The 14,142-nt window shown below is 38.4% G+C and overlaps 3 protein-coding genes across 4 annotated transcripts; all 3 read left to right on the plus strand.

Moving 5' to 3' along the window:
- Window positions 1-1,218: 1,218 nt before the first annotated feature.
- Window positions 1,219-3,197, plus strand: LOC131342507 (zinc finger protein 510-like). Of its 2 annotated transcripts, none has more exons than XM_058373492.1 (2): window positions 1,219-1,513; window positions 1,628-3,197. In XM_058373492.1, exons 1-2 carry the CDS (start codon window positions 1,327-1,329, stop codon window positions 2,338-2,340), a joined length of 900 nt encoding a protein of 299 aa, XP_058229475.1. In that variant the 5' UTR covers window positions 1,219-1,326; the 3' UTR covers window positions 2,341-3,197. The 2 variants fall into 2 exon arrangements, with proteins under 2 accessions (XP_058229475.1, XP_058229476.1); XM_058373493.1 differs by having other exon boundaries at window positions 1,243-1,513; window positions 1,652-3,197.
- A 190-nt stretch (window positions 3,198-3,387) lies between these two features.
- Window positions 3,388-6,484, plus strand: LOC131342506 (zinc finger protein with KRAB and SCAN domains 3-like). Its single transcript, XM_058373491.1, has 2 exons — window positions 3,388-3,630; window positions 4,179-6,484. The coding sequence occupies exons 1-2, from the start codon at window positions 3,450-3,452 to the stop codon at window positions 4,922-4,924; spliced, it is 927 nt and encodes a 308-aa protein (XP_058229474.1). The 5' UTR covers window positions 3,388-3,449; the 3' UTR covers window positions 4,925-6,484.
- Window positions 6,485-8,584: 2,100 nt separating this feature from the next.
- On the plus strand, window positions 8,585-13,150 carry LOC131342504 (zinc finger protein 37-like). Its single transcript, XM_058373489.1, has 3 exons — window positions 8,585-8,845; window positions 9,506-9,715; window positions 10,770-13,150. Exons 1-3 carry the CDS (start codon window positions 8,641-8,643, stop codon window positions 11,612-11,614), a joined length of 1,260 nt encoding a protein of 419 aa, XP_058229472.1. The 5' UTR covers window positions 8,585-8,640; the 3' UTR covers window positions 11,615-13,150.
- The last annotated feature ends 992 nt before the right edge of the window (window positions 13,151-14,142 follow it).

Here is a 14,142-nt window from a genome sequence, read left to right on the forward strand (position 1 = left end):
CAATACTTTGTATTTCCAAAAAACGCTCTAAGTGCAGTGTATCTAAACGTCCACAAGAGGGCGATGAGGAGCAATTGTTTACTCAACGTACTGAGGATGGAAAGCAAAAAGGAAGGAATCCATTTAAAAAGTTATAATATAAAAGACAGAGCTCACTGAGTTTCGTGTTTCGGTTATCTTAAATATAGTTTGAGAGTGATTTTATTTTAAAGCAATTAGTTGTTTTTAGGGAATATCTTTATCCAGTAGATGGTGGTAATGCACTAATGTGGCGTTTACTAACCTACATAAAACTGAAGAAGAAGAAGAAGAAGCAAGGTGGGGGGGTGAGGAGGAGGAGGAGGAGGAGGAAATACCATGGATGATACTTAATAAAGGGTCTAAACAGTTATCCACTTCCATCAAAAATACATTAATGGCATTGACATAAATTGTTCTTTCTCTGATTCATATCCTGAAACTATTACGCATTACTCATTACTGTTATTCTGACTTGTAGGTACACAGTGTAACACACATACACTGTAGGAAGACAATAACACTTACATTTGGTTGCTACTCATATCACAATACAAAATATAACACTGTATCATTATGAATTTGGGTCTGTTTATAAGTAAATCACATATCCATAATTGTCAATTCACAAACAACAAATAAAAGTTGTTTTTCACAAATGAAAGAAATAGAAACTTACATTAATACATCGCCAAACAAAGTACACAAAACTATTCCAGTCTGCTCAAAATATGAACTTTCTGCTTACTTTTTCCATGATTACTGTATTGTGATGTGTGTATTTAATGTGTGTTTGGATTTTGGTCTCTCTCCACTTTGCTTCAATAACCTCCACTCTTCTTCTACTTCCAGCAGTATCCACATGCATAGGTAATAGGGTAAAAAATAAAAAATAAAAATAGGAATATAACAAAAAAATACTACATACTACAATTTAAGGATACAAAATATAACAAAAAATATTACAAATAAAATAGAATATTTAAAAAAAATACTAAATACTAGAAATTTGACAGTATAGGAGAAAAAACTAGGAAAAAAACAAGAATTTGAAGGTACAAGACATAATGAGACGTTCTCCAATATCTTAAAGAAAGTTAGATGTTTGATAGTATGTATGTATGTATGTATTTATTGTTTGTTTGTTTGTTGATTTATTGAGTTGATTTGTTGTTAGGAGACAGCCTGTGGTGCACACTCTACCAGTAGGTGGCGGTAATGAGCGAATCTATTGTTTGCCAAGCTCTTTAAAACTAAGAAGAAGCAGAAGGAAAATATTCAGTCGTAAGAGAAGTGACTCGGTTTAAAATGAACAATTTGGACGGTTTGAACACGTTTTTAACAGAGCGCTTAATGACAGTCGCGGGAGAGATATTCCAGGTGTTTAAAGACGCGTTTAGTGAATATCAGAGTGAGATCGAGCGAATAAAACAGGAGAACCGGTATCTGAGGGAAGCCCTGGCTGAAATCTACAACAGTGTCCAGGAACGAGCAGGTAATTACTTACTTCCTCACTAATCAACTGATCCACTCAGCTGCCATCTCAGTCATGTCTGTCATATGGGTTTCTGTATTGACTCTTTGCTGGTGTTTGTCCTGTTTGTAATAGTGAATGATCTCTATTTGTATGCAGAGAAGCACAGTTTAACCCAGAGAGCCCTGAACCCTGACACCTCCCTCATAGAAGTGAACCTGGAACTAGAAGCCAGTCCAAAGAAATCTGATCCACAACCATCACAGAGCCATAAACACACATGTACGTCAAAGCTCGAAAATCCTGATGAAGGTCAGGACCCAGAATCAAGGATCTCTGAGAAATCTGGGGTGAAGGACAAAAACGAGGACACCAACAATTTACACGAAGGCTTATTATACACCATCAAAGTGGAGCCGTGTGCATCCCAGGATGACTTCTCTGTCGAAGTTAAAAACGAAGCTGAGGATAATCAAGCCATAGAGCAACAAGAGCCTCTTTCCTGCAGTTATTGTGACCGGACATTCACCGAGGTTCCTGAACTTGCGTCGCACATGCAGAGTCACATGGCTTTGTTTACCTGCGACGTCTGCGGGAAGTCCTTCAAGCAAAAAGGGACGCTGAAAACGCACATGATCGTGCACCAGAAAGAAAGACCTTTCGGCTGTGGTTATTGTAAAAAGCGGTTCAAGCTGAAAAGTCATCTGAAAGAGCACGAGAGGATCCACACGGGTGAAAAACCTTTCAGCTGTCCGGTGTGCAGGATGAGTTTTACACGCTCCAATCCTATGAAGATCCACCTTCGCAATCATCATCCAGGAGAAGTTCTAATTCCACCGATAGAGTAACAGATCTAGGCTGGAAAACATTACACATGTTGATAAAATTACATTTTTTCTTTTATTCATCTGCTGTTGTTGTTACTTTTGGTCTTTACTTGATCATAGATTTGCTGCATATAACAGAAGTACTAATTCTGTATAACTACTGCTTTTCCTTTTATTATTGTCTACGTACCATCCATGCTAAACAAATTACTTTGTGAGTCTAATTCTACTGATAATCACAGGGTCCTTTTTGTATTCTGCAGACAGAAGATTTACATATTTTATACGAATTTTATAGAAAACTGAAAATGGATGGTGTACACTTCATTAAATATAAAACCAGTGTGTCTGAATTTCTAGTTATTATTTTTAAGCAATTAATAGAGGATTTTTTAAGGTGATTTTTCTGACTGTTTAGCGGACCAAGAGTTTACTTCTGGTGCTTTAGTAAGTTCAGTGGTGGGATCACTTGATGCTCCAAAAAGTCCACAACTCACATGTTGTAGGAAAAATACAAGATCTGATTTTTTTTAATGCAACCATTATTTACACTGAAATATATAATACATAGGTAAATTGCATAATCATAGAAAATGAGTTTGCTATGTTTAGTTGATGCAATCAAGAAAACAGCTGACCAATGTCAAACGTTCACAGAATATATGGAAAAAGCTCAGTGTGGTAAATACACACCTTTACCCATTGTACAATGTTTGTTTGGAAAAGAATTGAGGGTGGATCTGAAACAATCAGCTGGATACATCCATAAATTATAGAGATAAATGTCCAGATTAAAGGATGCTATTTTGAGTGTTTCACTATTTATATTTGAATATTTGTATGCATTTGTGATAATAAAGCAGCTTCTAGAAAACCAAGTTCACATTAAAGGTATTGTTTTATCATGATCTTTATTATTTTATCTGGCTGCACGAGTTTACACTAAAGAATTAAATTACGAAAACGTTTCAAAACACTGTTATGAACCCTGAGCACCATGTGCGCCGCTCCCCCTTTCCGACAGGTGGCGATAAAGATCTAGCGACACCGAGCCCTCTACTGTTAGAACTCAGAATAAGAAGAAGAAAGCAAAGTACTAACACTTTTATACGAGTCTACACTGGGGGAAAATGGCTCATTTGGAGACGCTGAATTCGTTTCTCTGTGACCGTTTAATGGCTGCTGCGGCAGAAATATTTCAAGTAGTTAAGGACACTGTTTCTCAGTATCAGGACGAAATAGACCGCTCCAAACAGGAGAACATTTATCTGAGGAAAATGCTAGCGGAAGTTAGCATCAACAATGGACCAGGTGAATGAGCTGCTCGGTTTCTGGTGCAACGTCGGTATAATTTGTCTCAGATATGAAAATGTTGATGTGCTCTTGCTTGTTTATTGCTTAAGATTCCCTTTAGTGACATCCCTTCTTAATAAAACTAACCTGCGACCTGTGTATGATGAACGGTAGAGAAAATGGAGGGTTCAGTGGCCAAAATGTTAGGAAAGCCCTACTTATGATTAGGTCAAGAGTAGCTTCAAATACTAAATGTGTGGAGAGAGTTCTCGCTGCTGAGGTAAAAGTCCGGGGGGTGAAGCAGGACCTGATCCAACTCTCCCTAACTCTCAAGACACAATGCAACACCTTTGTGGATATTTGGTTTGACCCCGCCCATTTGGGAGGGGTATATCGGTCTGACTCCACCCCCTGGATCTTTGGTTCTGCAGCACTTGCATGTTCCTCAGATACCGTGAACGTCCTCCATGATTTACCCAAGCGCTGAGCAGATCAGGGTTGAAATGGGATGTCTTCATTTTAAAGCTGTTTTCTCTGATGTGATTTATAGTCATGTTTTGCTGCAGTTCTGACAGGTGCACAGACCAGCCGGGCGGTTGGATTTCCTCCAGAACAGCCGAACAGTAATCAGGAGGTGGTGGACTCGGAAACGTCACTCATCCAAGTGAAGCTGGAGCTTAGCACCATGCAGCAGGATCTCAGCACCGAAGAGCAGGATCCTGAAGAGCAAGATGCACCGCCACTCCATTTCCCTTCAGACTCGGCCGAGGACGTCACGATCAAGCTCGAGCAAAATGACGTCCAGCTGGTTTGCAACGACGAGTTAACTTCCTGTCCAGCGAATGCTGAAAGCCAGTTCGACCCAACAACCCAGTCCTTCTCTCAGCACGACTTCTCGAATCTCCCATTTCACTTGCAGAGCCCGGCTGCAGAAAGACTGTTTCGCTCCAAGGTACGACGCAGACCTCTCAGGACCGATGGGAATTCCAAAGGGCGTAAGCTTACCAAGAGCTGCAAAGAGAAAAAACTCCGCTGCGATCTGTGTGGGAAGTGGTACAGCACCGCTCACTCGCTCAAAATCCACCTGAGGACGCATACAGGCGAGAGGCCATTCCCCTGCAAGTTCTGCGTGAAGACTTTTCACCAGAAAGCGCACTTGAAGGAACACGAGAGGACACACACTGGAGAAAAACCCTTCAGCTGTTCGGTGTGTGGGAAACGTTTCAGCCGGGCTCAGCAGGTCAGAGTGCACATACACTATCATCATCAACACCAAGCTGCCACCATTATTAAAAACCAACAGTGTACGTGAGACTGCATAAACGATTCGAACAGAAACAAGTTCGCCTTCTTTTCTCTTGCTTGTCAAAATATTTATAGGTTGCCTTGACATGCTGTGTGTGTGTGTGTGCGCGCCGAGATAAACATTTTATTCCTACTCTAAAGATGTGCATTCTATTACGTATTTACTGCTGAAATGATTCACAGAGAGATTAGACAACTTTTTTTTATTTTAAAGCTGATCCAGTTGAGTGCAAAAGTTTGCACACCCTCAGAAAAAAATAACCTTATAGTGACAAAACATTTAAGGAAAAAAAAAACACCCTGAATGAATGAATATTTTTATTATTTTTAAATAACGTGGTGTTCAAGATTTTACACTTAGTTACTCGGTTAATGTTTCCTTCCAAATTCTTTCATCAATGGTTAAAAACTAAACAGAGCAATGCAGCAGCCTGTTAGTCCTTTATTTTATTCAGGTCACTTACATCATCATCTGGACTTTAATGCTGTGTCCGCCAGATGGCACGTCAGAGCCTAACATCTCTGTCCATCTGGTTTCCAAGTTGTACTGGACATTTTGTGCACAGCGATGTTTAATGCAGACCAGAGAGATCTATTTCTCTTTAAACCTTGCTGCTATCAGCGTGATCTGCGTCTCAAATAAAAATCCCTCACCGTACCTTTAAAAGTATTAACTGATCTTTGTATGCTAAATAGACCTTTCAGTGGGTTTAAGAGGCTTTAAAAGTAAAAAAGCTCACTGTAATAGAAGAACTGTTAAAGTTAGTAGTATGTAACGGTTTAATGCGATTTGAGACTCGATGTTAAGTTTATTTATTCAGGTGTATAGACAGTGTCACATGGTGCTGTACTGCCTCTGATATTTCTGTTGGACCTGCGTCACATTAATATTCAGGTCCTGCACAAGCAAGGAGCCCAACAACCAGAGGAGACTCATTCTTGTGTACATGTATATGGTATAATAACTCTGTATAATGCAGCATTTAGATCGTGTCTTTGCTGAAAATCACTCATAGCTTTGCTGCATTCTGTACCTTTAAGTCCAGTGTTTTAAGTCTTCACTGAAAAGTGCATGAGAAAAGAAGACCTTGCTCTTTTGAGTTTAGGAGCTAACACCAAAACCTCCACAGTTATCAGTTATTATGTTGGGGATCGCTGAATATATATTTTTTTTCCCCTCTGTTACTCAGTATTGTAACTGAGTCATTCAGCCTCACAGGAATAACAAACATCGAGCAGCATCCAAAAATCTATCACCAGAATGAATAAATACATTGGAATTGTGCTTTAAGTGTGTTAAGATGTTATGAAAACGGTTCTTATATAGTCTTGTTGGAGGATATACCAACAGGTCATGCAAACTTTTGCTCTCAACTCTCTTCTTAGATATGATGCACTGCTGAAGAAATTGTTTATATGGAAGCTACATAACCGTATCCGTAATACATGTTTGCTTGCTTTTTTTTTTTTTTTTGGTTTGCACCATACTTTTGTAAATCACATTCGTTCTGGTTGATCATTTTGTGAAATACAAAATAAAAAGAATATTCAAGGTCTGCAGTGCATTGTGGTCTGTGTGTCCTGATCTCATCTTTCACACCATGGCTGCATCCCAAATCTGGTCTTCGGCTGCATCGTGGCTGAGCAGGTGTTACACTAAAGTCTGGTATAAGAAGATGAAGAGTGCAGTGTTGGAGAAATAAGACGTTTAGAAAGGAAACGGGGGCGAAGCAGGAGGGAAGCGGCTTTTCAGCGCCGCAGAGACAAGAGTTTCAGGGGGCTTGGAAAAGAGTTAGTTTAGTTTCTGATTGAGAAGTCAGTGTCTTACCCGGTAAGTTCTGGTGTCTTGAAAAATCAAATCAAAGTCTGTTTATGATTTCTTTTTCAGATGTGTTTAAAGTTTAGAATTATACACTACTAGTACTATTAGTAGTAATACTAATAATAATGAGATATTATAATGTGAGATGTATGTAGAGAAAAAGAATACTTTTTTTTTTTTGTTTTTCTGTTTTTTAAAATCCAGTTAATCTAGTTACAGCCTTTTCTTGTTCATTTACTTTCAAACATTAAACATTAAACATTAATGCCAACCAATTATATTCCCGTTGTCAGACTCCCTCTGTGCCATACTTGTTGGTTGAATAGAGCTGTATATAAAGTAATTGGCAAGCAGCAGTGACAATACGTAAAACCATGAAAATATAAACAATGAAACATCAATCCTCTTTGTAGTTTTGCGGTATCAAAATGTTTCACGTTTATCTTAGTGTACCTCACATCACCTTGAAACATTCATACAAGACGTGCTTTAGGTTTTCTCTCACTAGAGTCTTCATTTTGAGAGCTGCTCAACCACTCAAGGAGCACTGGTAGTTCATTGTGACATTATGGCAAAAGACAGGATTAAAAAAAAGAACGTTTCACATCATATTTTTGTCTAGTTGTCAAGTTTTAGGTTTGTCCTAAATGTTTTAGGACACCCCTCCAGATCATTCAATTCAGGGGTTGGGTGCTTCTAGAGGAATGGTCAAAAATTCCCATAAACACACACCTAAACCTTGGGGAAAGCCTTCCAGGAAGAGTTGAAGCTTTTGTAGCTGCAAAGAGTGGGCCAACTCTGTATTAAACTCATGTGTATGTGAAGGCAGACATCCCAGTTTTGGAATGGCTTACAGTCTCCGCTCTAATTCATCCCAAAGGTGTTCTATCGGGTTGAGGTCAGGACTCTGTGCAGGCCAGTCAAGTTCCTCCACACCAAAGTCACTCATCCATGTGTTTATGGACCTTGCTTTGTGCACTGGTGTGCAGTCATGTTGGAACAGGAAGGGGTCAAAACACTTCCCACAAAGTATAGAGCATGAAATTCCAAAATGTCTTGGTATGCTGAAGCATTAAGAGTTCCTTTCACTGGAACTAAGGGGCCATATCCATCCTCTGAAAAACAACACCTGAATTCAATGATTTGGAGACGTGTATCAACACTTTTGGCAATATAGCGTATCTGTGAATTTATCTATGACCCTTTTACCACACAGATGGGAATCCTGCAACACTTAGACCTGCATTTCAGTAGGGCACGAATGCAGTGTACTGATTAATAGTGCAATGGAAAATTACACTCACTTCTGACACTGAAATCTTCTTGAGATGAAGAGATCAAGTGAAGTCAGAGTGATGCAATGGAGGTATAACTTTCAGCATGAAGTTTTCTGTATTTTGATTAAAGGGATCAAGTAGGCTAAGAGTAAAGCAATGTTTTGGTTTTCAGTGTTGTAGGTATTCTGCACGTGACTAATTTTTATGTTTACATTTCTGGCATTTGGCAGACACCCTTATCCAGAGTGACTTACATTTTTTTTAAGGGTTAAGGGTCTTGCTCAGGGGCCCAACAGAGGCAGATTAGTGGACCTCGGATTCAAACTTCCAAACCTCCTAGCAGGAGAACACCTTAACCACTAAGCTACCACATCCCCTAGTTTAAAAGTACTTTGCGTATCATAGAAAAGTTTTTTTTTCATTGCATGTTGTGCGTGATATTCTCCATGACTTCGATCATCTCCAAGTAAACATTAAAGAAAAAAGCGTCAGGCAGCTCAGTGGCGGATTGCAGGTCGCTGTGTCCTGCAATCCTGTACATTTCTTTCACGCGTCTTTTATTTTGAAATCCAGTGTGACAAGCAGCTTTGTCCATCCAGCAGAATCTAAGGTTATCTATGCGACATGGCGTCTACTACTCAAAAGCCTAAAATCGACTCGCTTAATGCTTTTATTCACCAACGTTTGACGAACATCGCGGCAGAAATATGTCAGGTTTTTCAGGAGACTTTGTCTGCGTACCAGGAGGAAATAAACCACTCCAAACAGGAAAATGTTTATCTCAGGAAAATGCTGGCTGAAATCACACTCGACAGAACAGAGAGGCTAGGTATGTGGTTAGCTTAGTTTGCTAACAAACTATTGCTTTAGAAATGCCGTATTCAAGTGCTACTGTAATTTAGTAAAGTTTACGACAACTTATAAATCCTCGAGGGAAAGTTTTAATGCTTGCTGGTAACTAATTATTTTGATAGATAGATAGATAGATAGATAGATAGATAGATAGATAGATAGATAGATAGATAGTCAATAAAATGAAATGTAAGAAGATACTAAAGTAGATCAGACTTGCTAGCTAACTGACATTAACAGCGCATTTGAGTAATTAGCTCTTTATTATTACGGCCCCCTAAGTGGTGAACAGTCAATTGAAGGAGAAAGTGAAGGCAACATGAACTCCTCTGCTTATCTCAGCTTACTGGGTCATGATGTTTTATATACTATATATCATAATTTGGATTCATCCATACCACTGAAATTACTTGATAAATTTACGAACATAAGGATTACGTAAAACTTGGCAAAATTGCACTTAATGCTATGAACTACTGGGTTTTGAATGAGACAGAAATATCACTTGATCTGGGCATCAGAGAAATCCTTGTCTAGACTTTCAATTTAAGTAAGTCTTGTGCCTGAAATAAAACCTGTAACCTTTGTGTGGTTCATCTGTACAGATCTATTTACATTTCTATTGTGTTTATTGAAGATGCACAGAGCAGCCAAGCAGATGGATTTCCTCCAGAGAAGCAGAACTCCAGCCAAGCACCAACGGACCCAGAGACATCAGTAATACAAGTGAAACTGGAGCTTAGTACCACGCAGCAGGATCTTGAACTACCAAAGCAATCGTGTCCTTCTCTTGCTTGCAGCCCGGAACGCTCAGACAGAGCTGAAGAATCTCATCATGATACGTCAGGTAAAAGATTGAGGTGCTTGTGTACATCCATCCATGCATGCATTCATGTGGTACAGTCAAAGTAGAGCAAGAGTTTGATCACAGCATTATTTAAATTACATTATAAACCTGACCTCCCTGCTCATCCAAACATTTGATCTTTTTTTTTTTTACTCATCATGCACCACTGAAAACCTGATGACAGAAACCTTGTTCATTTGCAAGGTTCATGTTAAGTGATTCCCACATGTGTATAGTGAAAATGCACATTGACGCATACAAATAGTTCCCTGGGGGGAATTTTTTGGAAACTGTTCGAACCATCAGTATTTGCATAACATTCATCGCTTGGTTCTTACAGTACAGAGAGCTTTTAGTAAATTGTTGTAAATTATTTAGTGGGAAAATTTGTCTTAATCTGCAGTATTTGCAAATTTCTAGCTAGAGCTTTATTTATTATTTATTTATTATTTTTTGGAGAACTCTTTGAACTCCATGTATTTTATTTGTGTGATTCAGTCTCAGTGCCTCTGAGTAAGGATACACGTGTGGGGAAATATTAGCTCAGAGTGGAGCCACTGACCTCAACCATCCTGACCATGCAAGCAAAACATGATACCCACATAGAGAGGTGTGCCAACATTGCTCACAAACACCAAAACCAGACAAAAAAAAAACCTGACTGAGACCGAGGCTTGTGTATTCACAGGTCGAAGTTCACAAGTCGGTGCGAAGCCAGAGTAACTGCTTCCAGGCACAAATGCATCTTCTTCACATCCTGTGTACATTCCCCAACACTGAATAGGGTGTTTTTGTCAGTAAAAGTTGCTGCTTTAGCTACCAAAAAAAAAACAACTATTGCAGGTGCAAGGGGCTAAAAGTTATTACGCTATAGCTTAATGTGTGAGATCTCTAGACACTATAATCCAAGCAGGACTCTTTCAGACACTTAAAGTGGATTTTATGACTACAGTACTAATGCAGTGAGCAGTAAAGAGCAGTAATAGATGATCATTTGGATGATGTTCTAATGTGATGTCTAATACTTTTTTTTTGTATTTTGTGTTACTGACAGATGAACTGAATCTGCAAAGTCATGCAGACGGAGTTCCTGTTCTTCTTAAACAGACAAACTTCAACCACGAGCCACAAAACTGCAATCCCACACAAATCCAGGTCAAGCTGGAACCTTTGACCGAACATGAGAAGGCTGAGTCACAAGAGCAGCTGAATAATGCTTCTTCATTCGGCTCCTCCCCTGTAAGGACTGCTGGTAGACCTGGACAGCCTCAGTCTTTCTCTGTTAATACAGTGAATGTCCTGGCAAAAAAAGATCACTGTTCCACCACAACCATAGCAGTCTCACGCAAACCAGAAATGTGGAACTGTACAGGTATCTCTTCTGATATTTCATGTACGCCTGGGAAAAGCGATATTCAGTTCGAGCCTTCCATAAAAGACGAGCCCGTTTCCCAGTCCACTCCTCAATACGAGAAACTGCCAAATGACTTTTCGCGTCTGAAACCTCGCTTTCAGAGTCACATCTCTTACAAGCCGCTTTACTGTGAAGTGTGCAGAAAGCCTTTCCAAAACGAATGGCAACTGAAAAGGCATTTGCTGAAGCACCAGAACAAGCGACCGAACTGCTGCGAGTTGTGCGGGAAGTGCTACAGTACACCACATGTGCTCAAAATCCACCTCCGGACTCACACAGGAGAGAGACCGTATCACTGCAAGTTCTGTGAAAAGACATTTAGTCAGATAGGTCACTTGAAAGGGCATGAAAGGATTCACACTGGAGAAAAAATTTACAGCTGCTCAGTATGTGGGAAATGTTTCACGTGGTTGAGTCAAGCCAAAGAGCACATTCGGAGCCATCCTGGTCAGATGGCTAGAGTTCAAAGAAAAATCAATCAGTGATTTAAGAAAAGCACAGGATATGCGTTTCTGATGCTTAATTTGGATTTTTCTAACTTTTGTCTAGATTTAGATTTCTAAACCTGATTTCTTTTTAATTTTAAAGGGAAAATTATAAGAGAGAATACTGGATCTCAAAAGAGATTTATATTAAAATATAAATAAAGAGAATACCTCAGCTCCTGTATTTCAGTTTCCAGCAGCTTAGTTGTTACAAGAATAATAAACACAATAAAATAAAACACAACAGGTCATGCTGCTATGAAAATAATCAAAAGCAATCAAAATATTTTCCCTGTAACAGTTTGTCTTGTAGTGTTTTATTCATCTTTTACCACAACAATTAAACTGTTAGAATTTCTAACATATTAATTATCATATCATACCTTTTATCCATTTATAGTTATATATTTATAGACATTTAGTGTCGTGTAGCACCTACAATACAAATTCCTGTTATCAAGACCTACATTATAGCAGCTACAAACAGCTGTTTTTCCTCAGCAGGTAACGGGGATAAAATATACAGAGTGCATAATGAGGAGTGTGTTAAAAGTGTTGATACGGTTTATGATTTCTTGTGGTGTCTGGTTCAACTGTGCTGTTTTGGAAAACAAGGACACAGGATGCTTCCTATATATATTTCAACTGAGATATGTAATTGACTCGTCAGTGCTACGTTCTTCAGCCTGTGATTTGGAAATCAAATAATGTCCAACGTCTTCAAGGTCAATTCTTTTTGATAAAAGCATTCAGAGGAATGAAAACAGATGGGGATTTCTGGGCCAGAATAAATAGTTGCTTTGAATGAGGATTAAAAAAAAAGATTAGACCATCATGTAAATCTACAGTAGAAATTTTCCACTTCAAGAAAGGTCCTACCAGTAAAAATAATAATAGTTAAATAAGAAACAAAAAAAGTCTGGTGATGTGTAGAATCTTGTATTCCCTAAAAGTAAACGTCCGTCTTTATGCATGTGATGTAGATATACAAAATATTTTTTGTATGTAAGAAGACTGTTATATATCTACTTTGCGCTGATGAGTCAGAAATTGATCCATCTCATATAGCACATTTTCACATGTTGATTCCTCCTATCCTTGTTTCCGGTCTTCATGCCATGCAGTTAAGCTGGAAGCATATTTAAAGAAAGATGAAACATGCACATCGTCACTGATGCAAAGCACCACTGTTATTTACTTCTATTTGTTGAAAATATTAAGTGATAATATATTTTTGGAGGCTGTCTGCAGGAGTGATGAATCTGCTGTCAAATAACCCTTTGGGGACCTTCTTGCTATCTTTCTTACACCGAGATGTGACTGTGAAAGGACAGAGCTGTGCGTCTCTCTATAGAGGAGAGAGAACATGTCTGGATTGTCTTAACTGAGCATTCATTCACAACACTAAACTAATGATCATTTGAGCACCTTTATTATAATATATAATGTTAAACTAATAGAATGCCAAAATATGACTTTAACATGCATAGTCTTTTATTCATTAAGAAGATAATAAATTTATTTTCCTTACTAGTATTATGGCTATTTGTCTTTTATTTACTCATGTTAATAAGGATATACTAAAAACCCATCAGTTATATTTTAAAATTTGTGGCAAAAGCAAGTGTTTGGCTATCAGACAGGAATAAGGTCATGCTAGAATCAGAAAGTGTAAAGACACAGATGTTTCCTCCAGTACTTGAAGGAACCACTTTAAACCATTTCTATAAGCCTTTTATTGATGGCTTCATCAGAAAACAGGAATGGACTGACTGGATTATGACTAAAACCAATCATGGAGGAGATAAAAAAGGCTAAGATCAGTGGGGCCACAGTTATCAAAGATGATGATCTGCATTATTAACAGCCTGTGAACATTTGTTAAATGCAGTGGCGGGCCGTGCATTTCACACCTAGGCCTTCACTGGCCTCCACCAAATCGATTTCTTCTTCTCTGTCAGCCACTGTGAGTTTAATATATATATATATATATATATATATATATATATATATATATATATATATATATTTTTTTTTTTTTTTTTTTATTTAGTTTGTGCAGTTCGCTGCCTCTGACTACTCCAATTATCCAATCAATCGCCAACTCGAAATCTGATTGGTTAATGTAACAATAAAATACTCTTATCATAAATATACACTACTGGAAACAGCGCAACCAAGAGAAAAGCTATGAAATGTAAATAATAGACTACTGGGAATAATTTAATACACATTCATGGAAAAATATATTAAATATATTAAAATGCAAGTCAGTGATTCAGATCACTGCTGTTTAGGCCAGCAGAGAAGGCCTTGCTGGCTCTGACGGCCCACCACTGGTTAAATGCTGTTCTAATAAAGGCAGTGTTATTTTCCTCCTCTGTAATCAATGCCTCCTGCTAGTCCATGTGTATTCATGCATCAGTATAAGAGAGCAAAATAAAAGCACAAGGAAGATACATAAATACATAAAATGTATTTTCGAGATACCTTTATAGCTTGCCCTAGGGGTGATGCCTGTGCCTCAG

The sequence above is a fragment of the Hemibagrus wyckioides genome, linkage group LG21, assembly GCF_019097595.1.
Source record: "Hemibagrus wyckioides isolate EC202008001 linkage group LG21, SWU_Hwy_1.0, whole genome shotgun sequence".
In the NCBI taxonomy this organism is placed as follows: Eukaryota; Metazoa; Chordata; class Actinopteri; order Siluriformes; family Bagridae; genus Hemibagrus; species Hemibagrus wyckioides.

What these genes read in the sequence shown, in the direction of transcription:
- LOC131342504 (XM_058373489.1), top strand. Translation starts at nt 8,641, where the DNA reads ATGGCGTCTACTACTCAAAAGCCTAAAATCGACTCGCTTAATGCTTTT. An exon ending in CGACAGAACAGAGAGGCTAG is followed by an intron (nt 8,846 to 9,505) that starts GTATGTGGTTAG and finishes TGTTTATTGAAG; the next exon opens with ATGCACAGAGCAGCCAAGCA. An exon ending in ATCTCATCATGATACGTCAG is followed by an intron (nt 9,716 to 10,769) that starts GTAAAAGATTGA and finishes TGTTACTGACAG; the next exon opens with ATGAACTGAATCTGCAAAGT.
- LOC131342506 (XM_058373491.1), top strand. Translation starts at nt 3,450, where the DNA reads ATGGCTCATTTGGAGACGCTGAATTCGTTTCTCTGTGACCGTTTAATG. An exon ending in TAGCATCAACAATGGACCAG is followed by an intron (nt 3,631 to 4,178) that starts GTGAATGAGCTG and finishes GTTTTGCTGCAG; the next exon opens with TTCTGACAGGTGCACAGACC.
- LOC131342507 (XM_058373492.1), top strand. Translation starts at nt 1,327, where the DNA reads ATGAACAATTTGGACGGTTTGAACACGTTTTTAACAGAGCGCTTAATG. An exon ending in CAGTGTCCAGGAACGAGCAG is followed by an intron (nt 1,514 to 1,627) that starts GTAATTACTTAC and finishes TGTTTGTAATAG; the next exon opens with TGAATGATCTCTATTTGTAT.